Source organism: Erithacus rubecula, assembly GCF_903797595.1.
Source record: "Erithacus rubecula genome assembly, chromosome: 1".
In the NCBI taxonomy this organism is placed as follows: Eukaryota; Metazoa; Chordata; class Aves; order Passeriformes; family Muscicapidae; genus Erithacus; species Erithacus rubecula.
Genome location: NC_136658.1, coordinates 19603843 through 19625188, shown reverse-complemented (window position 1 = coordinate 19625188; position 21346 = coordinate 19603843). Strand labels below are relative to the sequence as shown.

The window sequence follows — 21346 nt, the reverse complement described above, 5'->3', positions numbered from 1 at the left end:
TTGGCCCATAAATTCATTCACCCAGATCATGTCTGATAATTATCTGATAATTATCACAGCTGAAAACTTCTTTCAGAAGCTGTTCCATTTTGGTTCTCTTCATGCATCCTATGGAACATTTTTTTGCAGTAATCCTTTCCAAAGGATTCCAAAGATAAGGCTGAAGGTGTAATCCGAAGAAAAAATACTCTAATCAATAACTCTGTACAAACTAATCCTCACAGTCTCTCTGTGAGGTAGGCATATATTAACTCTCATTTTTACATACAGGGAATGGAGGCACAGTGAAATATCTTCCCCATAGAGTAAATCAGTGACACAGGAAAATTTGCAGTTAGTTCCTGCCTTTCTACCTGCTGTAGAATTCACTAGACCAAGATGCCTCAAATAAAAGTGAAATTTGTGTGTTATCTGTTTTCACTAAGGAAACAGTCACTTAGATGGCAGTAGACTTCCCCCCCCCCCCAAAAACCTCACTGTCTTCTCTACATGAAAACCACTTCACAAAAGATATGGTTAAATGCTAGGTTTTGTGGTGGGTTGCTTCTAGTAAGCCATGCAGTGTAGAATACGAAGATTTTTCAACAAAAACCCCAAGACATCAGAATGTGCACATGTTCTCATCTGCAAGCACCTTGCACCACAAGGCCTGCTTGTCACTGCAGTTACTTGCTTCTGGCACTGAGTGTCAGCAGCAAACCCAGACAAGCCTGCTTAGCTGCCCCACTCTTAGGCCAAACCAATAATATATTGCAGGATTTCCAAAAACAATACAAGTATTTCAGTTTCATCTACAGAGTGTTGAAACCATGACTATACAAGTGATCACACTTCTATCTGTATGAGAACTTAGAAGAATTTTAAAATAAACCAAAATTATATATCTGGAATACATGTTAGCATACTTCTAAGGCCATACAGGATCTCCTTTATCAAACTGCAAATACCAGCATCCTTTAGGGATCAGAATTCCCTAGCTTTAAGCCCCACTGCAGATTTGCAATTTGGGCATCAGGGCAGTAGAACAGTCACATGTGGGCACACTCAAGAGAAGGCCAGTGCAGGGTAATGAACTTCCAGCATCCTACATGACTGGAGCAGCACAGGGACCCCAAGTGAGAGACCCAGAACTACCCAGAGTCCCAAAACTCCCCAGCAAACTCCAGCTGACATCAGATTATACCAGCACTTGTGAAGAGAGTTACCAGTGTCCTCCAGCTCTGCTCCTGCTCTGGAGTTAATGCCTCACAAACCATTTTACCTTTATATAGCATCAAACATATTTTTTCCCTACACTTAAACCTATCCTCAGAAGAAATGAATATTCTTAGGTGAGACTCTGGATCAGAAACTACAAGAAATAACTTTGCTGGTCATCAGTAGGGGAAGCCAAGCAAAATGGGTAGTTCAGGACTGAGAGATCGAACTAGATGCAGTGGATTTTTTTTTTTCTCTGTGGATTATTTCTCAATAAAAATAAAATCATACCAGTTTTACAACTCTGGTAGTTTCTTAGTATCTGAAGTAGCAATAACAAAATCTTCATGGAAGTGTTGGGGGATGGGGGTCCAGACAATACTCCTGCCTGCTTGGTGAACTAAACAGAACCCAGTCTCCTAGCAGTCATTTCTCCAATGCTGTTGAAAACTGTAACTCAAAACCAGTCTATCATCAACTCCAGACACAGGTTAAGAAAAAATCCAAACAAAAAACACCATTAGCAACACCTGCTTGAAATGTTTTCTCTCAAGGCTACAGAAAAATTAGCCAAATTCTTCATTCCACTAGTAGTGAAATGCCCCCCCATGACAACAATTGTGATCACATTATCTCCAGTCTACTTCAAGTCCTTATAAAGTCACATTTATTTAGACTTAGCACATGTGGATTCCAGTGATGTTTCTGGTTTAGGCTCCAGCTTCTCTGGGAATTCTAATTTTTCACAGATTGTCTCCTTTATGGGTAGATACTGAGAGATCTCATTAGGTTCTGTGAACAGGGAAGGTGGAACGCTCTAAAAAGCAAAAATTTTACATGAAATGAGTGAAAGAAAAGAGGGCATAAGAAAAATTATTCCAACCCCAAACTTTTACATTCATTACTTCTTTAATTAATTTACCTTTTAATTAATTTATCATTTACTGGATGTAAACAACACTAGAGGCAAACTTTTTAGAGGCAAAGGAAAAATAAGGGAGTAGGAAAGATACAAGAAAATCAAAGTTCAGGCATCTGTCACAAATAAAAATCAACAGCTGCAACTCCAACTAGAGTGTTAAGGTAACCTATTAACCTCAAATATTTGATAAAAACTGAAAGAATCTATTACCAAACAGATCTCAGTCCCTAATACTGCTTGGAAGCACACAACCAGCCATGAAATTTAACATCATGGGATGTGAAGTACCTGATTCTGCAGCTCAACAGGTCTATGAAAAAATAAAATAATAAAAACATTTTATTAACTCAAGAGTAGAAAAAGTGACCTCATTCCATTCCTTGTCATATGATCTGAGCATTTATAAAATGCAAATCTGTTCTAAAATTACCAAAACAAAAGATGCATAAGCAGGAAGAATTTTCTACTGTATTAATTCCAAACTGTACAAAGAAAGACTGAAAGTCACAGTATTTTCTATGCTGACATACAACTAAAAAGCAAACAGAAGGAAAATAAACAAAGTTCTAAAAATGGAATACCTTTAAACTTGATATTTTGCTTTCCCTGGATGTGTATTCTCGCAACATGTAGGTCTTGTCAACCTAAAGGAATAAAGCAATCATCTGGTATTAGTACAAACAAGCACTTTAAATACATTGAATTTAGTAAGCATTGCAATTTGGTTGACTACATATTTTCACCTAGGAGAAGAAATGTACATTCAAATTCATGAAGACAGATGATAACAATGTTATGTTTTTTCTAAAAGCCACTTGTGTGCATGCTTCAAAAAAAGTCTATGACTGAATATACTTGTTAATTTACACATCTACACAGAATTACCAAACCACAAATCTTAACATCCTGTATTATTTATGAGATACCAGAACTCAATGTACTATGGACAGTAATTTGCAAGTTACACTTGCAGTCTAATTCTATTTGGTAAGACAAAAATAATGTGCTTGGAGACAAGACAGTATTGAACTCTTCACTGTTGCCTATTTTTCTTCTTGTACTTCCTTCTCCAATCTGTGCCTGTCAAATATATTTAAATGATTACATAACATGAGGGGCAGCCTACTCTACTCACAGACCATGGCATCCAGCACTTTGGTTGCTAGCTCAGCACCACCACAATAATAAAATACACTCAGAAGTTTTTTATGCCTCCAAACATCAGTATTAAATTAAAGGAATATGATCAGGTCACTGGAAGTTAAATGGCAAGGGAGCCTCTGTAAAATAAGTCATGATGGAAAGTAAGGATTTACCTCGTGATGAAGCCTTGTATCATTCATCCTGATGAGTACCCCATCCACTCGCAAAAAGAACCTCAGCAGCACAAAAAAGCTGGAAGGCATAACCCTCTGCAAAGATAAAGATGGCCATTCAGCACCTTACAAAGGCTTACTTTAAGCATGTACTTGTCTACATCAGATATTCACAATGGAAGACAGTATGAGAAGTTTTCAAGAATAAAGTAAAAATTTGGGCTGTTGATTTGCTACAGCTATGGCTGACCAGCTGGGCAGTGCCTCAAAGGATTATTAGGCAAGATGCAGAAGGAGGGAAAATTTGTTCCCTGGAGCAAATGGCAGATGACAAAGGTTTCAAGACAATACATTGCCAGTCAGATCATATTTCTAAGAGCAAGGATGAAGAACTTTGTGCTTTAAAGTTTAAATCCCAGAAGGAACAACATGGAAAAATCAGCTGTGTTTTGCACTAATCAGCCAACGGAGTCCCCAGTTATCTTTTATACACCTCTTAATACTCACTACTTTCACACTCAAACTTGATACTCCATGATCATGGAGTTCATCTTCAAACAGCAGTACTTCTTCAAAAAACATAATTTGTTCCCTGGCTTTCAATTTCTCTGTATTTATGTGTTCTGTTGTAGGAACAACCTAGAGAAAAAGATTAAGAACAGTTAGATTATTAATTTGTCACCAAACTACATAAAGTTTGTCCTGATATTTTGAATTTCACAGTTTTAAAAACGAAAAAATCTTCTAGGTCATTAAGCTTAAGACACCCCAAATTTCTAAGAGAAAAAGTTAAAATCAAAGTTTCCAAGAGTTTCTTCTTGGCAGTAACAACAAGCAAAAGCTAAGAGTGGAAAATTCTGAATAAACTTCTCTCTGGGTACAGGCTCAGTAGGGTTTAAGCCGCAAACAATTCTGCTCACTTTCTTTCAAATCACTTGAAGATACCTTGTGTTTAACATACATATGACAAATTCAGGTTTATAAACAGATTTCCACGCATTTAGCACCCCTAGCCCACTACACACCTTGAAAAAAAGTAAAGCTTTTCCATTGAAATGAAGCACCTGTATATTTTCCATCTCATGGTCTCCACAGACACTTCCGGTTTCTAAAGACTATGGACCATCATTGTTTATTTCTATGCTGAACTTTTAATTCCAGCACAACTCAAATGATCTCTAAAGTGATTCTAGTGAATTAACAGAGATTATCTGCTTAATAGCAAGCAAGCAAGCTGTATGCAGTAAACAGAAACTGGGAAGTTCAGTCTTATTTTCACAAAAAATAAAGACATGGGAGGGCCTGTGAGTTTAAATATGAGGAGTTACTGAGTTACTGTTGCAGAAAAACATCAGGTCATTGAAAGCAGCCAGGTCATAAAGCAGACAAATAGGCAAGCAGCAGAGCATGAAGGCACTACAGAATGACACAGCTGATAGTTCTGCTGCATGTCAGCATCTCAGGGCTCCAGAGTAGCCCCCAGCAAGAGCTGAAGCCTCCCATGTGCTTTAATCCTAAAACACTTTTAGACACCACCCACTCCCATAATTAAAATAAGCCATGATTTGATAAGCTCAAATTACACTTTGAAATCAGAAATTACGAAGCACAAAAGATTTTACAGAAGCCTACTGAAAGGTAAATGACAGCTTTATAAAAAAGCTTGAAGCAAGATGCAGTCAGCAATTAACAAAAAGAAAATTATTACCTTTAATGTTGCAGTATCTCCCAGCAAAGTTCCTTTGTAATCTGTTGTGTAAGTCCAGTCATATGGCTTGACAACTTCCTTACTGTGCTCAGTCTCACTCCTCAACAGTGAAAGAAAAAACAGCTTTTTAGTAATTGCTTTGTAGCAATTTTCAAAAAATTACAGCCTCACATAAGACCATGCATTAGAATTCCCACACAGTTCCTTGAGAAAAACAGCAGCATTGTCTGAGCTACAATCGCAATGTCAAAACTTAATCATAGTTTCACATCTGTTTCCACAACTTTGAAAATAATTACGAGAATTCTCGATCTCAGTTCTATGACTCAAAATAAAGATTTTCATGCAATATTGCTGAAAATTTTGTACTTCAAAATCAATTTTTCTTTAAGCAGGCAGAAAGTGATCTCTTGACAAGACACAGCAATCATTAACACTGCAATTTAGCTTAGCTTTCATGGCAACTTTGCTTTCTTTCTGTGCTTTATTTCCAGATGCTCTACAATAAATCCAATTGGGCAAATACTAAGCATCATAATTAGTTCTCGTGCAGGGTAATTGTTCTGCTTTATTCCTAAGGCTAAGATTTTGAACATGTACAGCACTTTGCAACACCACACAATACAGGCTTGTAATGCTCGTGGGTGTATGAGTTTGAATAAACAGAAACAGCATTAAGTCACGTTAAACTTGAAGTTTACTTTCAGAAAGCCATGACACAGCTGAAAATACAGCTGACTCAATTTAACAGAAAGGATGATGGCAGCAAAGAAAAGCCAAGTGAATTCTGTGATCACATGCTGTATCTAGGGTAGAGCCAAATGCAAAGTGGTCCTCAAGAGTTCAGTTTGTTCCTTTAACTACTGTCTGACAGTTTCATATAGAACACACCAGTACTTGCCCAGTGTTGATAAAATACTGTACCTGCTCTCCTGCCACTCCTCTGCACAAGCGACTTTGATCATACCTTGACAATTATTGACACATTTTAAAGCATCTGTAGCATTGAACTCAATTCCAAAACCATCATCATGCTGTATTCGTAGGACATTGTCTCCAAACATCATCTCTGGCACGGAAGGCATGTGTAATTCATCAGCCAACCTGCAGAGAAAAATAGAAGAGGCATCAGTCAGCTACAGCTCAGTGAAAGCATTGCTTTGGCATAAGGATTCTTTAGACCATGATAACTCAGAAGACATCTTTTCAATACATCCTGCAAGACTTCCTTGTTTTCCCAGGCTAATAATTTCACCTGAAATGCAGAGTCATTGATCCAAAGTGACTTTTCCACCAAAAAAGTATTCTTTAAACATTCCTTCACCATCAGGCTCAGACAAAATTCTCACATATAAGGAATCAAGAGTATCTGAGAAGCATGCAGAAGCAATTTTCCACCTGTGCTAGCAAATCCTTGGATGGTCAATGGACCAACTTCAGTAGGTGCTCAAATAAATTTTTAGGAGCAAGTCTGAATTTACTGCACAGTGGTCCATACCTCCAAATTTAGAAACCTACAAAAAATATGCTTAGGACAGCCCTGGCAGAGTATGTTAAAAGTGCAGAAGACACAACTGTGCTCTACAACTTCTTCAAGCTGGTGCAAGACCCGTACTGGTACACTTCCTAAACTTTTCCTCCCTACCTACCTGACTTACCAAGATCAAAAAGGAATACATGACATCTGGAGAGAAGAAAGCTTTAGGAAATACACTAATTTAAGTGAAGGGAGGGAGGAGAGTGTGCTATTTGTAATGTTCACGTTGATAACAAGGCATTGATAACAATGGTTATTTCTGTAACCCTGAATACAAAAGAACAGTGTTAACCTAACTAAAATAAAAATAGCAAATTCTCAGACCTGGAGAATAAGATCCTATGTTTTTCCCAGAGAAGGCAGAATAGCATTTTGATCTTTCCATTTCATCAAGTGTGATTTCACCCTTGACCTGCAAAACCCAACCCCTGTACAGAATAGAGTTCTTGGCTATGGCACACTTAGTCCTTCACCTTTCCACAAAGGTCACAGAGGGATTTTTGCAGTATATATTTGCCAGAAATAAAATTCCTATAAATATTAATGATGTTCCCCAAGCAATAAAAAAGACAAAATGGGTTGCTGTGATGATCTTTTTGCACCTCCTATGATTGGCCTTAGCCCATCAATCCAGCCTGTCCAGATCCCTCTGCTAAGCCTTCCTACCCTCCAGCAAATCAACACTTCCACCTGACTAGGGGTCAACTGAACTTAAACTTACTGAGGGTACACTCAATCACCTTGTCCAGACCATCAATAAAGATATTAAATAAGACTGGCCCCAATACTGAGCCCTGGGGAACACTGGTGATGGGCCACCAGTGGGATGTAACTCCATTTACCATCACTCTCAGACACTCTCAGCTCAGACAGTGTTTTAACCAGCAAAGAGTGCACCCAACCCAGCCATGAGCAGCCACTTTCTTCCAGAGAATTCCTCCCTCATTAGCCTCAGAAAAGGTAAAAGCAAGAAAAATGAAAGCACGTTTAACAAAACTAATGAGATTCCCATGTACACTGAAATTTATTCCAGAAAATGAAACCAAGAAATGTCTGCCAAATCCATCTGCCACAAAGGTCAGTTATGGCACAGCTGAACTCTTCAGTTCTACATTAGCGAGTCTGACTGAAGTATTTGATGCTAATACAGGAACCAGTGATTCCACTGGATTGGAATATCTTACTAGAAGAGAGCAAATTATAAATTTTTAATGAAAATCACTATCTTAAAATAGTTATTACCAAGACATGGTATGAGACATTAAAAATATCCTTTTTCAAAAGTAATTAAGAAAATCAGGCTTCTAATTAGCGGGTCTCAGTTCACAGAGATGCAGAGATCCAAAACCACTATAATTATACAATCACAGAATGGTTTGAGCTGGAAGAAACCTTAAAGGTCAAGTTCCAACCCCTCTGCCATGGGTAAGGACACCTCCATTAGACCAGGTTACCCCAAGCTCCATCCAACCTGGCCTTGAACATCTCCAGGGATGGGGCATTTACAGCTTCTCGGGGCAATCCGCTCCAGCGACTCACCATCCTCACAGTCAGGAATTTCTTTCCTAGGGTCCAATCTAAATCTCCTCTCCTTCACTTCGAATCCATTCTCCCTTGTCCTCGTACTTCATGCCCTCGTAAAAATCCCCTCTTCGTCTTTCTTGTAAGCTGCCTTCTGCAATCATTACAATTAAATTTTGGAAATTACCTGTAACCCAAATGGCCCCAGTTTCTCCAGCCAGAGAATCAAGCTTGAAAAGAAGAACAACGCCGGTCCCCCCACGTAACTGGGCGGAACAGCGTCCCCCGCACCCTGGAACGCTCTGTCCAAGGACACCCGCCGCCCCCAGCCCCTCGCTGTGAGGGCCGAGCCGCAGCGCCGCGGCGGCTCCCGGAGCAGCGGGGACACCGTGCGGGGCCCCCCGAGCAGCGGGGACACCGTGCTGGCTGCGCTGTGCCCCCTGCGCCCCCGGCCCGAGCCCGCCCCACCTCTCGGCCTGAGCCGACTTCATGATGTGCGTCCGAGCGGCGCTCAGCTTCCACGGCCCGAAGGTGAAGTCGCGCCGGCTGCTCTGGAAAACGGGATGCATGGCGGCCTGCTCTCCACGGAGCAGGAGGCAGGAGGCGGCGGAGCCCCTCTCCTCCCGTCTCCTCCCGCACAGCCCTCACGGCAGCGGCGGCGCCCCCGGAACCACCGTCCCGTGGCGTTTCCGCTTCCCGGGGCGCGCGCGGCGCGGAGCCCCGGCGGCGGTGGAATCCTGGGATGCACCGGGAATAGTGCTGCCAGCAGGGCGAGGGACGGGATCCTGCCCTTCTGCTCGCCTCTGCTGAGCCCGCATCGGCAGTGTTCTGCCCGGGACAGGAGAGACATGGATATCCTGGAGCGGAACGAAAATCATTGAGGGACTGGGGCATCTCCGTTAGGTGGAAGGGCTGAGGAAGCTGGGCCTGCTCATCCTCGAGAAGTGGTGGCTGAGAGGGGCCGTCATCAATGTGTACTAATATGTAAAGACGGGATTGCAAGAGTGTGGGTCCAGGCGCTTCTCGGTGTTGCCAAGCAGTGGGACAAGAGGCCGTGGCCAGACACTGATGCCCAGAAGTTCCACCTGAACATAAAGAAGAACTTCTTTACTGTGCAAGTCACCGAGCACTGGAACAGGCTGTCCAGAGACCTGTCTAGACACAACCCTGTGCTATGTACTCAGGGATGACCCTGCTTGATTTGGGAGGCTGGACCAGATGATCCATTGTGGCCCTTTCCAACCTACCCAGCCTGTGATTCTGGGAGGAGATATGGGGGGCAGGTGGGTGAGGGATGGGGTTCCACACTTCTCTGTGCTGCTGGAGCCATTGTGGGGAGTTGGCTCTCTAATCTCTGCCCAGGATGAAGGGCCAGCAAGCTCACCCAAGTCCCTGTTCCAGCAAAGCTGGGCTGCAGAAGGCAGCGGGGAAACAACTGCTTGTGCCTCCAGCTACTTCCCCTTGGGTACCTTGCTGAGAGCAGTGGGACAGCTGGGTAGGAGTGGTTTTGGGGAGCTCAGAAGCCTCTGATGGCCCTGGAACATCTCCATGGCTGCACTCAGTTGCAAAAAGCATCACTGGCTCCATCACACAGGTGCCTGTGCTGTGTTAGTACACAGATAGTTTTGTGTGTGCACACAAAATCACATCACAGCAAGGCTAGAAGGGGCTAATGGATCATCTGGTCCAACTTCCCTGTTCAAGCAGGGTCATCCCAGAGCACATGGCACATGATTGTGCTGAGACAAATCTGGAATATCTCCAGCGAGGGAGACTCCACAACCTCTATGGGCAGCCAGTGCATGGTCACTTCCATAGGAAATCAGTTCATTCTCACATTCAGGTGGAACTTCTGTGCATCAGCTTTTGCTCATTGTGGAATCTCTCGTGCTGGTTTGAATGCTGTCCAAAGATGGTCTTTTTAAAATGTCGAAGTGCAATGGCATGGCAAGCCTAAAAAAAGTCCTGCAGAAAAATATCAGTAGAACTGGTTGAAAATGATACATCAGTTTAGTTTTCCAGCACTGATGGGTGGGCGCTTGTCTTGCTTTTCTGCGTCATAGAAAGAGCAGCCTAGCTCCCTATGGACTTCCCTGGCACAGGAGCAAAACAGAGTCCAGCGCCTGCTGCTGGAGCATTGGAGCGAACTGAGGCAGCAGCCACACAAACTATGTCCACACTAGAAAAACTTCACAGAGTAATCAAAACATGGCATAGCTCGTATCAGGGCAGTCTGCGCTCAAGGGCGCTGCCAGGGAAAGGCAGAAACAAACATAGCATTTAATTATTGTTCACCCTTTATATTGACACCTATATCCGATGACTTGCTTCAGATGTGTGTGCAGAAAAAAACTCTTCCCCAAATCTTCTTTGTGTTACTTTTAATAGTTTTTTCGGGTCTAGGAAGTCTAGCACTTAAGCTCTACGACTGCCGGGCTCCACGAGCCGGGGAAAAATGACTTTACCTCATCCGTGTAAAGTACTTTTCTCCCCCTTTTAAGAAGGCTCCCGGGAAGTGCGCGGCCCGCCCCGCAGAACATGGCGGGCGGGGAGGGGGCGCGGCGGGCTGAGGCGGCGGGGCGGGACGGCGGGAGGGGCCGCACGGCACCGGGGCCGTGCCCGCGGCGGGGGAGGCTCGGGCCGCGGTGGCTGAGGGGGACCCGGGAGCCCCGAGCAGGAATGTCCCGCTCCGGCGGCGGCGGGCGGTGAGTGTGGAACCGGGGGGGGGGCAGAGGCGGCGGGACCCGCTCGCCGCCGGGGAGTGGGAAGGAGGAGATGGATGCCCGGGGCGGAGGAGCCTGTTCCAGCCCTTTGTTCGCTGCCGGAGGGAGCGCGGGGGCAAAATGGCGAAACCCCCCTTCCCCACCCTACTTCCAACTCGGTCCCACCCTCTTTGTGTGTGCGGGAAGCCTGGCCGCGCTGCCCGCCGGCGGGATGGGGCGGGATGGGATGGGACGGGATGGGATGGGATGCTGTCCCCGCCCCGGGTAGCCCTGCCCCGGGAGGGCCAGCTCTGCTAGAGGCCGCTTTGCCCCGCAGGGTGCGGCAGGGCCGTGAGGGGAGCGCCAGGTGCCCCCGGTGCGTCGCTATCGCCGGGAGCGGCCGCGGGGGAAGCCGCCTTTCCAGAACCGCTCCGGCCAAAAAGTGTTGGAAAGGCACACGGAGGTGGTGCAGGCATACTGAGAGCAATAGAAACTCGAGGGGAAGTGTTTTTGAACACAGCCTCAGTCAGAGGCTGGGGAAGAGCTAAGTTTACAAAGCATGGTCCAGTAATGTCTTTAATTATGTTATTAGGAAAGTACAGATAAAAATGGAAAAAAGGCATCTTTCCAGACTGACAGTGCTGCCTAATGCCACAGCAGCCATGCAGATGGAAGCATTTCTGTGAGTACTCCTGGCTGTCTGAGACCCATGCCTGGCACAGTTGCAGAATTAGTTGAGATAGATAACTTTCCTGAGTCCCTTACTTCCCAGAAATGCTAAAGTCAACTTTATATTCGTTGGTGGACTCTTTTAGTTTTTTTTTGGTCTGCATATTTGCATTTTTTTTGCTTGTTTGTTCATTATGCTGTCCTGCAGATGGGTGAGGGACTGAATAAAGTAGATAGTGAATGCCATTTGGAGGCAGCAGGGAAAAGAGGAATTGCTAAGGAATTGGAAGAAATAACAAGGTTTCACAAAATGAGTCTGTGAATCAATGGGACGAATACTAAGACTGAGAAGTCAAGGATTAAAGATTCTCAAGCATTTCTGTAGCATGGACCTCATCTTAATGCAAGGAAGTGTCTTTCAAACCTTATGTACAGAAAGCCAATTCCTCCAGGCCTTTGGCGTTGTCAGTAAAACACAATCAGCACTATAGCTAAGGTGATTATGAGCGTGGAGAAATGATGTTGGGAGAGTACATGCAGTGGTCCCTGAGTCTTTGAATGCTGCTTAGCAACTGTTAAGGAACAGTCTGCAGGGTATGACTAGCCAGGCATCTGTAGACCACCAGCAAATGCTGTATAGGCAGAATACAAGGCAACTACCGGGATAGACAGAATTTTATAAAAAAGTGATTCCTCTTTAAAGTGAGAGAAACAAAGACTGATAGTGACATTCTTGTTTCTTCACAGCCTAGATGAAGGGGCTGGTAAGTTGGACTTAGAAACAAGTAAGATCTGTAGAAAATTTTAAAGTAAAATGTGCCTATTTCCTTTCCTATATGTCCCCCCTCACCTCTTCTTGTCTTCCCTGTTCTAGGCTTGGTGTTGACCTCTTTGGTGTGCCCACATGCAATTTACTGCCTCTTCGCTTACCCGTCTAAAATATGCAGTTTCCTGCATACTACAGGCAAATTTTGACAAAGGCAAAAGGGCCTCCAGTCATTGGAAAGAGTTTGAATAATTATTACCTGAATGTTTCTGAGTGTTGTTCTGCTTCTGGCTGCTCAGCATGTCTTGGCTGCTCCAGGTGTGCACGCTCTGACCATGAGCAGCAATTCCTCCTTCAGCAATGGGAAGGGCCTGAGGAACCTGACCACAGAGGAAGATGGGGCAGTCAGAGTCACCGAGTCCATTGCTATAATTGTCATTGCCATCTTCATCTGTTTGGGCAACCTGGTGATTGTTGTCACTCTGTATCGCAAGTCATACCTTCTCACCTTGAGCAACAAGTTTGTGTTCAGCCTGACCCTCTCCAACTTTCTACTCTCCGTGCTGGTGCTGCCTTTTGTTGTCACCAGCTCCATCAGGCGAGAATGGATCTTCGGGGTTGTTTGGTGCAATTTCTCAGCCCTGCTCTACATGCTGATCAGCTCAGCCAGCATGCTCACTCTGGGACTCATAGCTATAGACCGGTAAGCTGCTTTTTGGTAATGAAGTGTAACAAATTGTCTGCTCCTCTCATAGAGTAACTCACTGCCTGTTCATAGAGTTGAGAAACACTGCGGAGGATAACCTGGTGTACTGCTGGAGTGACATTTTTACTTCAGCCCCTCCTGCAATTTTGATGTGGAGTAAGAGAAAGTGATGTCGTCAATAATGGAAAATGCAGACTTTCCTCTAGAGGTCTTTAAAACTCTTGATGGTATAATAATGTACTATTTGATAAACATGAAATAGTGACTTAAAATTCCAGGTTATACTCTAAGCATACACTCACACATAGGAACAGATTTAATGGTTGCATGTGTGCCTTCAGCCAAGTTTGACAATGTTGACTGCAGTGATACCTACTTTTGCATGTAACTGTTTCTAGAAACAGAGTTTCTGGGCCTGTTGGAAGAAAAAAGAACTAGATATTAGCACCATTAAAGTGTGTTTTTTTCTTTACTGTATGTCTTTTATGCTCCTGTGGACTACTTCTTTTATTGCCCTGCAGGTACTACGCTGTGCTGTACCCGATGGTTTATCCGATGAAGATAACGGGCAACAGAGCAGTGGTAGCTCTTGTGTACGTGTGGCTGCATTCCCTTATTGGCTGCCTCCCTCCCCTTTTCGGCTGGTCCTCTTTGGAGTTTGACCAATTCAAGTGGATGTGTGTAGCAGCCTGGCACAAGGAGGCTGCCTACACGGCCTTTTGGCAAATCTGGTGCGCGCTGCTGCCCTTCGTGGTCATGATGATCTGCTATGGATTCATATTCCGTGTGGCAAGGATTAAGGCCCGCAAAATCCACTGTGGGAGTGTTGTCATTGTGGAGGAGGACTCTCAGAGGAACGGGAGGAAAAACTCCAGCACCTCCACGTCCTCCTCTGGCAGCCGAAGGAATGCTTTCCAAGGGGTTGTTTACTCAGCCAACCAGTGCAAAGCTTTTATAACCATCTTGGTTGTCATTGGGGCTTTCGTCATTACGTGGGGACCTTACATGGTAGTAATAACTTCAGAGGCACTTTGGGGTAAAAACAGTATTTCCCCTGCTTTGGAGACACTGGCTACATGGCTGTCCTTTTCCAGTGCCATTTGCCATCCACTAATTTATGGGCTGTGGAACAAGACGGTGCGCAAGGAACTCCTGGGAATGTGCTTTGGGGATCGGTATTACCGCAAGTCCTTTGTTCAGCGGCACAGGACATCGAGGCTGTTCAGCATTTCCAACAGGATCACAGGTAAGACATGGCTGCAAAAGACACTTCCTTAATACCACCAAGAGCAAGGCTTCCTGTCTACCTGTGTTTGGCACGTTTCAGGGCTCTGTAAAGAGAATTGGGTGTTTCTGGAATTTTCAGCATTCTTTTATCAGTCAGGTTATAGACGTGTGAAAGGACAATTCTTCTCCTTTCTTATAGTTAACATCTTTCTCCTAATACAGTAAAACTTTGTCAGGCAGAGAAGACATAGTGAGAGGTTAATAAAAATAATTTATTTTCTTCTTTCTCAAGCATTTCCTTTTGTGTGCCTTCCATTTTGTGTTGCCCAGATTTGAGCTCTACCAACAGTACGTTTTACTGCACTTTTTCTTTGATTAATGGCCTCATGCTACAACTCTCTAAAATACACTAAGGTTCCACTGGCGTAACTGCTTCTGCTTTTAAGCAGAATTTCAGCTTTTAAGCTTAATGATTGGGAAGAAAAGGTCATGAACAAAGTAAAACTGTAAAAAAACCATAGAACTATTTGGTCTGTCCCCAGGTTGCAGACTGAGACCTCCAGTTGCTCGGTTTGGTGGTTTTTTGATTGTTTTTTTAAGTAGCAGTGCAATGACAGATTTTTAATAATTTCCCTGGTCATATTCAGAAACTTTCAAAAATAGAACACATTCAAGGGATATTTCATGCAGAGGCAGGAACTGAAATTATTTAATTGGGAAGGAAGATCTAAAATGCAGAAGGAAGATGAGGGCAGCAAGGCGTATGTTATCTTTTCTGAAACCTGGGAACACTGGGAGAGATTCATGTAAATGAAAGAGTTGTGGAGCTGTAGCCACATCACAAGCTTCAGGAGCTTTGGCAAGTCTGTATCCAGGAAATGCTATGGATTAATACATTGGAAACTAAGGTGGGGAGGGAAAAGACAAGCAATTTCTTTCTTTTTCCATGCAATGAACTTGAAGCTGTCAGCTTCTTATCAGATGTCTTAGCTGGAGGCTGATAGGGAGGGTAAAAAGACCCCTGACAAATTCACAACAAAATCTCAAGGGGGATCCAAAGCAGCACCTTTGTAAAAATCCCACTATGTCCTCCTTTCTTGTTTTGGATATTTGAGAGAAGTTAGGTATCTCTGTGCCCCAGCCTTGCTCATATGCTTCTTCCCACACTAATGATCCATCACAGCTGCTGGTGGCTACCAGGTTATTCTCTGTCTAGAAGATACCTGGCAAATCTCCCCATCCATGCGAGAGCATATGCTTGGTGCTCAGCCTGTCTGGCTGATAAAACACATACAAGTTGCATCAAGAGTGGGAGGGAGGTGGTGCAGAGACAAAAAGGAGACTTGCCTTTCTAAACCTGAGAGCTGCTGACTGGATTTTTAAGATGGCAAGTCCAGAAGCTGTACTCTCTGCTTCATCAAGGTCGGTTTTATGTGCAGAATAATAAATAAGGCAGTAGAGTGGATATTACTGGAAGAGGTTTTTACCATTGCAAACTCTTTAACCATTCACTGTGTAACAAAAACAAAACTTTCTTGCAGATTTGGGACTATCTCCTCACCTTACTGCCCTCATGGCAGGTGGGAGGCCATTGGGAAACAGCAGCAGCACAGGAGACACGGGTTTCAGCTGCTCACAGGATTCAGGTAACTGCGAGTCTCTTGCTCCCTACTTGGGCAGAAGTTTGCACTTGGCAGCAATCTCGTGGACAGTCAGTATGTACACCCACAGATGTCCCTGGTGGACTAATGACATGAAGCATCTGTTCTAGTTCCAACAAAACTGCTGCAGTTGCTTTTTTCCTCCCTGCACTCAATAGATTTACTTGCAAAACACTGCTTACAGAATGGTGACCCTCCCTTGACTGCTTTTGTGCTCTTCTCCTTCAGTTTCTCTTGTTCTTTGGAGACTTTCTCTGTATCCAAAAGGAACAGAGCAACAAAGTTCTGTGAAAAATGTGCTTTCTGTGAAGAAAGAGCTTTTCTGTTTCCTATTTTATAAGAGATCTTGTCTTGTTCACCCTATAGTATAAACATAAACTTAGGATGGTTTCAGCTTATTATTTCATTACTACTTAAAATATCTCAGCTGAAGATGGTTTGGAAAAGGGAAAAAGAGTTCTGGTGGTAATTTTCTATCCAAATCTGTTGCTAGATTTTTCTGGCAGTTAGCTCAGCTACTAGTCTTTAACTGCAGTAGTTGTTTTAGAGAGTATTTCTGCTCTAGAGACAGCAGAGGGTGATCTTTTAAAGGTTGCTTGGTGTAAGGGATTTGTTTCCTACTTTTGTCAAGGAAATCTGTGGAGCTGAGATTTATTTTTGGTTGTTGTTTTATGCTGGTAGTTTTCTGACTGTTGTGGATATTATGCAGTTTTGTGTGATAAAAAAGAGCAGCCTCCTGGTAAGCCTGCCTCAGTTAAGAGGATGTGGTGTTACCATCTAGTGACAGCAGTTTAAACAAATGAACAGAACTAAAGCAATACCAAAATGCTGTTAGAAGTGCCACTGCTGCTTAAGGAGGGAGCACAGTCCATAGCCTGGGAATGGATATACCATGTGAAATATTGTTTCACACTGCAGGCTTTTGCTGTGAGTTACTGAAGAGCAGAAGGAAGCCTTAGTCCCTCTTCCATGTTGTTTGCTGCATGTATTACATGATCCGGGGGGCTGCAATGCCCAGTCTCTAACAAGAAGATTCCCAATCCTTTCAATGAAAACTGACTTCATTCTTCTCCTGTGCATTGTTTAATTTGAGCTGAAATTTACCCACAAAATCTGGATTTAGACATCTTCTGAAGGAACTGCTAAAAGTAGGCTGAAAACTTTTTGCCACCATATTGTATCCCAATGTTACTGTTTTACTTGAGGGCTCTTGCTCTTCTCAGGAACAGATACAATGCTTCTGGAAGATTATAGCTCAGATGGCCCTCATGCCCCACACTGCATCTGTCCCCCTCGAAGGAGGAGTTCAGTGACGTTTGAAGATGAAGTGGAACAAATTAAAGGTGAGTGTAGGGGTAAGTATGATAATGCTCAGAGTCAACTTTGTTGAATGCTCAGGGAGCCTCCCAGGACCCTGAGAATTTTCTTGAAAAGTATCTGACCATCGTGTGCCTTGACAGACCTAATCATTCATGCAGGTACAACAGAGAGCAAAATCAGGTTTTTCTTCCAGACCTCAAATTGCAGCAGGCAAGGACAAGAGTTGGAAGGTGGGATTCCCTGCATATATATGTTCAATTTCATAGCAGTATCCTCTCGTCCTGGTGGCTGTTAGAGTCTGTTACGTGTTTCTTGGGGAATATATTTTACTGCTCGCATATTTTGATTGCATTATCCCTGTGTTTCTAATTTGCTGTCTGTTCTCAACTTTATAATTTACAGACTTGAATTTCTTCCATTACAGACTTCAATAATCTGAATATAATTTTGCTATCTTTAATTACTTTGTTTTACTTCAATTCCACTTTGCTTTATTGGGGTGTTCCTCAGCAGGTATGGGTGAAAGCAGATGAACCACATGCAATTTTTTCAGTAAACCTGTTTGTTGATTCTGGGCTAGCAGAACGTTGCTGTGATCTTCTGTAAAATGTTGGAACATTAATTTATGCTGATAGTTACAATGATTTCATTAGAAGACTTGATAATAACAACTGCATTTTCTTAACAATACATGATTGTGGACAGGATGAAAATGAGTAGAATGCCTTTAAGAATCAATTATGAAACCTGAAATAATGAGAAAACTCTTTTCTATGGAATTTTTAAACATCTTGGCAAAATTCCCTTTTGTCCTCTTCCCAGCATGAGATTACTATTTCCTTGTACAAACACATTAGCATACATTTCCCACTATCTTTCTGAGTGATTATGTAGGAGCAGACATCTAATTTCTTGTGAGAGTGAAAGAGGGAAGTCCCAGTGCACAAGTCCCCACAGGTTTAGCAGTTCTCCCTGGTGAGTCTCAGGGTTTTCAGCATCCCTGAGGCTTTAAATTATTTCAGCAGCTTCACTGAAGAGTTAAACTTAGGATGAGCTCTTGTATTGCTCAACATGTTGGTGGTTAGAGAGGTGTACAGATGCTACAAAAACAGCTGCACCAACAGAGATTATCCTGGGTCACTCTGAAGCTTTGTGTTCATAGAATGGTTTTGGAAGCCTGAGTATTGTTGGTAAATGTGTAGTTATTTTGCAGAGGGCATGATCATGCCTTTACAACATGATCTATATTAGTTTCCAAGCATTTGCACCCAACTGTTGCATGCTTACCAACTGCTACCTATTTTTTATTCTTTTTCAGAAGCTGCAAAGAATTCTGTTCTTCATGTAAAAGCTGAAGTCCATAAATCTCTGGACAGTTATGCAGCCAGTCTGGCCCGAGCTATAGAAGCTGATGTGAAGCTCAGCCTGTTTGGGGAAGATGCTTTACCTGGAGCCCTGTTCCCCTTGTGGACTGCAGCAGGAAGCAGTGTGAACACCCGGCGTGGTGCCAGGCCTCATGCCAGCCAAAGACTGAAGCTGCAGAGCATCGATGAAGGGAACATTTGACATGAGCACTACTCCTGTGGAGTAGGAAAACAGAATGAAACCACTAAGCAGGGCCTACTGCAGCTGGTAGTGTTTCACCAGAACCAGCACACCTTGTCAAGATGTTGTCAGTGTTTTTTCAACACCTGAAACAGCTGGGTTCTGGTACTTGCATCAGCATTTTACAGCAGTGTTTGTTTACTGGTTAGGGTGCTACTGACTCTTCTGCCACATCATTGTCATATGGTGCATAGGAATGCAGGGCTTGGTTTCATTGACAGATCATTAGTCAGTTGAATCTTGGGTCCATTATTGGCCAAAGCTGATACAGGAACAAAACAGAGAAGGTAGATGGAGTGTTTAATTCATTGTTACATCCATCCCCTTCTGACCACCAGGATAATCAGTTGATAGCTGGAGTGCTCTGATAGGAGCTTGTGCATAAAGCCTTACTGTCTCAGACTCCCAGCTGAGGAATGTGGACTTCTCTCAGGGCAAAACCGGAACTTTTCACAGGGCTCATGGAGATTATTGTCCTACTTACCTTTGCTGGGGGATATTTCAGTCTGTTCAGCCATCAGAATTCCAGATCTGATATTGGACTGTGCTTTGCTTCAGCTCCTCTGGATGTAACGAATGGGAGTAATAGTGCTGGGAACAGCATAGATGGTGGGATTTGAGGATATCATCAGTGCAGAATTCTTAGTTTCTCTGAGAACTTCAGCTCATATCCCTGGTTTTGCTGTTATTAAAAGGGTACTCTGGCTGTACTAAGCTTGACAGACTATAAATAAGATGTTACCACTTCATATTCAGCATTCATCTTCTAGGGAGAAAAGAGTTAGCTGTTGGTTTTGTTTTTTTTTTTTTTTAATTATGAGGGAATGTAGTATTTAAGCTGTAGTTACCTCAATACTTCTTTTTCTTGGAGTATTAATTCATTAATCTCAAAAATAAGAACATTTGGCACTTATATTGCACTTTGCATGTTCTTAAGCACTGTACAGACATTACCTTGTTAGGCCTTTGTGAGAGGGTTGATCAGCCCTGCTTGCCAAAGAAGGGGAACTCTGCACAGCCAAGCTGCTGGCAGTGAAACAAGCTGCAAAGGTGGGAAGTTTCATAAGGAAAAGAGGGACGTGGTAGATCATTTGAATATATCCAGCTTGAGGAACCTTTCTGTGCCTTCCTGGGCTACCCCCTTCCTTACTTTGGGGGGATTAAAGCCCTGCCTTACCGTGTATTTCAAAGAGAGGGAAACAAAAGTGAGCAGGATAATTTCTTGGGGGGTGGGTGTCAGTAGCAAATGGACTTAAGGACCAAGGATTGGCATTTGTTTACTCTCTGCTCCCCTGTGCCTCTTCCTTTCCCCAGAAGTGCTTTGTAAAAGATTTTGCTGCAGATTGTTTGGAAATCAGGAGCAGGACATTTCCAGCTGGGCAAAAACGGGGTGTATGGTCCTTATTTGTCTTTGTCGAGTTACTCAAAGGTCCAGAAGCAAAGTGTTGTGAGGCACAGCCTCTGTCCAGTACTGTATTTGGACATCCTATTTATCTCTGTTCCTGACTCAGAGATGTATTTCAGCACAAGGTTATGTCCTTCTCTGGACAAAGCACCTTGATGTTCTGAACTAGGCTGAATCCCATTGTGTTCCCATGTAAAATATAGCTGCATGCTTAAAATTCAGTACATGGTTTGCTGATTTAAGAACAGGCTGTTAAGAGTGAGAACACTTAAGCTCCAGTAAAATGGCTTTTAGCATAATGCAGGAATAAATCAATTAATAATAGTGAGGTTCTAACTCGTGCATTTTTTACTTCTAATGTTTTAGAGAAATTGTACCTGTGGGCACTCGTTAGGAAAAAGAACCAAAATACCCACCCAGTGTTTGCCGGGAAACGCCCTGCAGCAAGGTCATTATCGCTGCTGTTAGCATTGCAATCACAGTCTCTTGTAGTACTCAACACTCCTTAAGCTGTATGCTTGCCTGGAAGTATTTTGTCTGTCCCTTTTATTCCGTACTCCTGCTTGAACCAAGTTGAGCAGAGTCGCAACCAAGTTGAGCAGAGTCGTTGCTGTCAGAAGGGCACACACGAGTGTGAATGTATTGTGGAGGAGCAGGTGCTGGCCCAAAACGCTCTGTGTTTAGGAGAAAAAAATTCCAATGCACGTGTGAAAGCACAAAATCGATAGTATTGTGTAAAAAGCACGGTTTCCACACAGGTACTGAGATAAACGCAGTCTTCAAGCAGGTCAGGGGGGTTGCAAGAGTTTACACCATGGCTGAATTCAGCTGCCAGTGTTAATGTCATTAATCTGTTATTTAGTGTAAATGTTGTTCATATTTTTTACACACGTTATAACCCTTCCATAACTCTGTTATTACTGGAGTAGTTCTCTCACTTGAGTTGTCATTAACAAAAGCAGTAATTAAGAAATGCACACGTTTTGTAAAACTGTATTTCCCATCTTAAATACAGAAGAGAAAAAAAACCCAACTTATTTCCAGTTCTTGATGGTCTCTGGTGTTTGTTTGTACTATTATTTCA

At 43.2% G+C, this 21346-nt stretch overlaps 2 protein-coding genes across 3 annotated transcripts; one reads left to right on the top strand and one right to left on the bottom strand.

The window, feature by feature from the left end:
- Positions 1-459: 459 nt before the first annotated feature.
- On the bottom strand, positions 460-8893 carry TIPRL (TOR signaling pathway regulator). The gene is made up of 7 exons (XM_079299975.1): positions 8670-8893; positions 6068-6247; positions 5144-5243; positions 3943-4074; positions 3436-3531; positions 2701-2763; positions 460-2014 (listed from the first exon to the last, which is right to left on the bottom strand). The coding sequence occupies exons 1-7, from the start codon at positions 8768-8770 to the stop codon at positions 1865-1867; spliced, it is 822 nt and encodes a 273-aa protein (XP_079156101.1). The 5' UTR covers positions 8771-8893; the 3' UTR covers positions 460-1864.
- Positions 8894-10775: 1882 nt separating this feature from the next.
- Positions 10776-21308, top strand: GPR161 (G protein-coupled receptor 161). 2 transcript variants are annotated; one of them, XM_079317601.1, is made up of 6 exons: positions 10776-10906; positions 12447-13041; positions 13566-14290; positions 15813-15917; positions 17156-17275; positions 18571-21308. In XM_079317601.1, exons 2-6 carry the CDS (start codon positions 12602-12604, stop codon positions 18816-18818), a joined length of 1638 nt encoding a protein of 545 aa, XP_079173727.1. In that variant the 5' UTR covers positions 10776-10906; positions 12447-12601; the 3' UTR covers positions 18819-21308. The 2 variants fall into 2 exon arrangements, with proteins under 2 accessions (XP_079173727.1, XP_079173726.1); XM_079317600.1 differs by lacking the exon at positions 10776-10906 and adding an exon at positions 11496-11585.
- The last annotated feature ends 38 nt before the right edge of the window (positions 21309-21346 follow it).

What these genes read in the sequence shown, in the direction of transcription:
- TIPRL (XM_079299975.1), bottom strand. Translation starts at nt 8,770, where the DNA reads ATGCATCCCGTTTTCCAGAGCAGCCGGCGCGACTTCACCTTCGGGCCG. An exon ending in GAGGAGTGGCAGGAGAGCAG is followed by an intron (nt 5,244 to 6,067) that starts GTACAGTATTTT and finishes TTCACTGTTGAG; the next exon opens with GAGTGAGACTGAGCACAGTA. An exon ending in ATACAAGGCTTCATCACGAG is followed by an intron (nt 2,764 to 3,435) that starts GTAAATCCTTAC and finishes TTATTCCTTTAG; the next exon opens with GTTGACAAGACCTACATGTT.
- GPR161 (XM_079317601.1), top strand. Translation starts at nt 12,602, where the DNA reads ATGTTTCTGAGTGTTGTTCTGCTTCTGGCTGCTCAGCATGTCTTGGCT. An exon ending in CAGCTGCTCACAGGATTCAG is followed by an intron (nt 15,918 to 17,155) that starts GTAACTGCGAGT and finishes TGCTCTTCTCAG; the next exon opens with GAACAGATACAATGCTTCTG. An exon ending in TGAAGTGGAACAAATTAAAG is followed by an intron (nt 17,276 to 18,570) that starts GTGAGTGTAGGG and finishes ATTCTTTTTCAG; the next exon opens with AAGCTGCAAAGAATTCTGTT.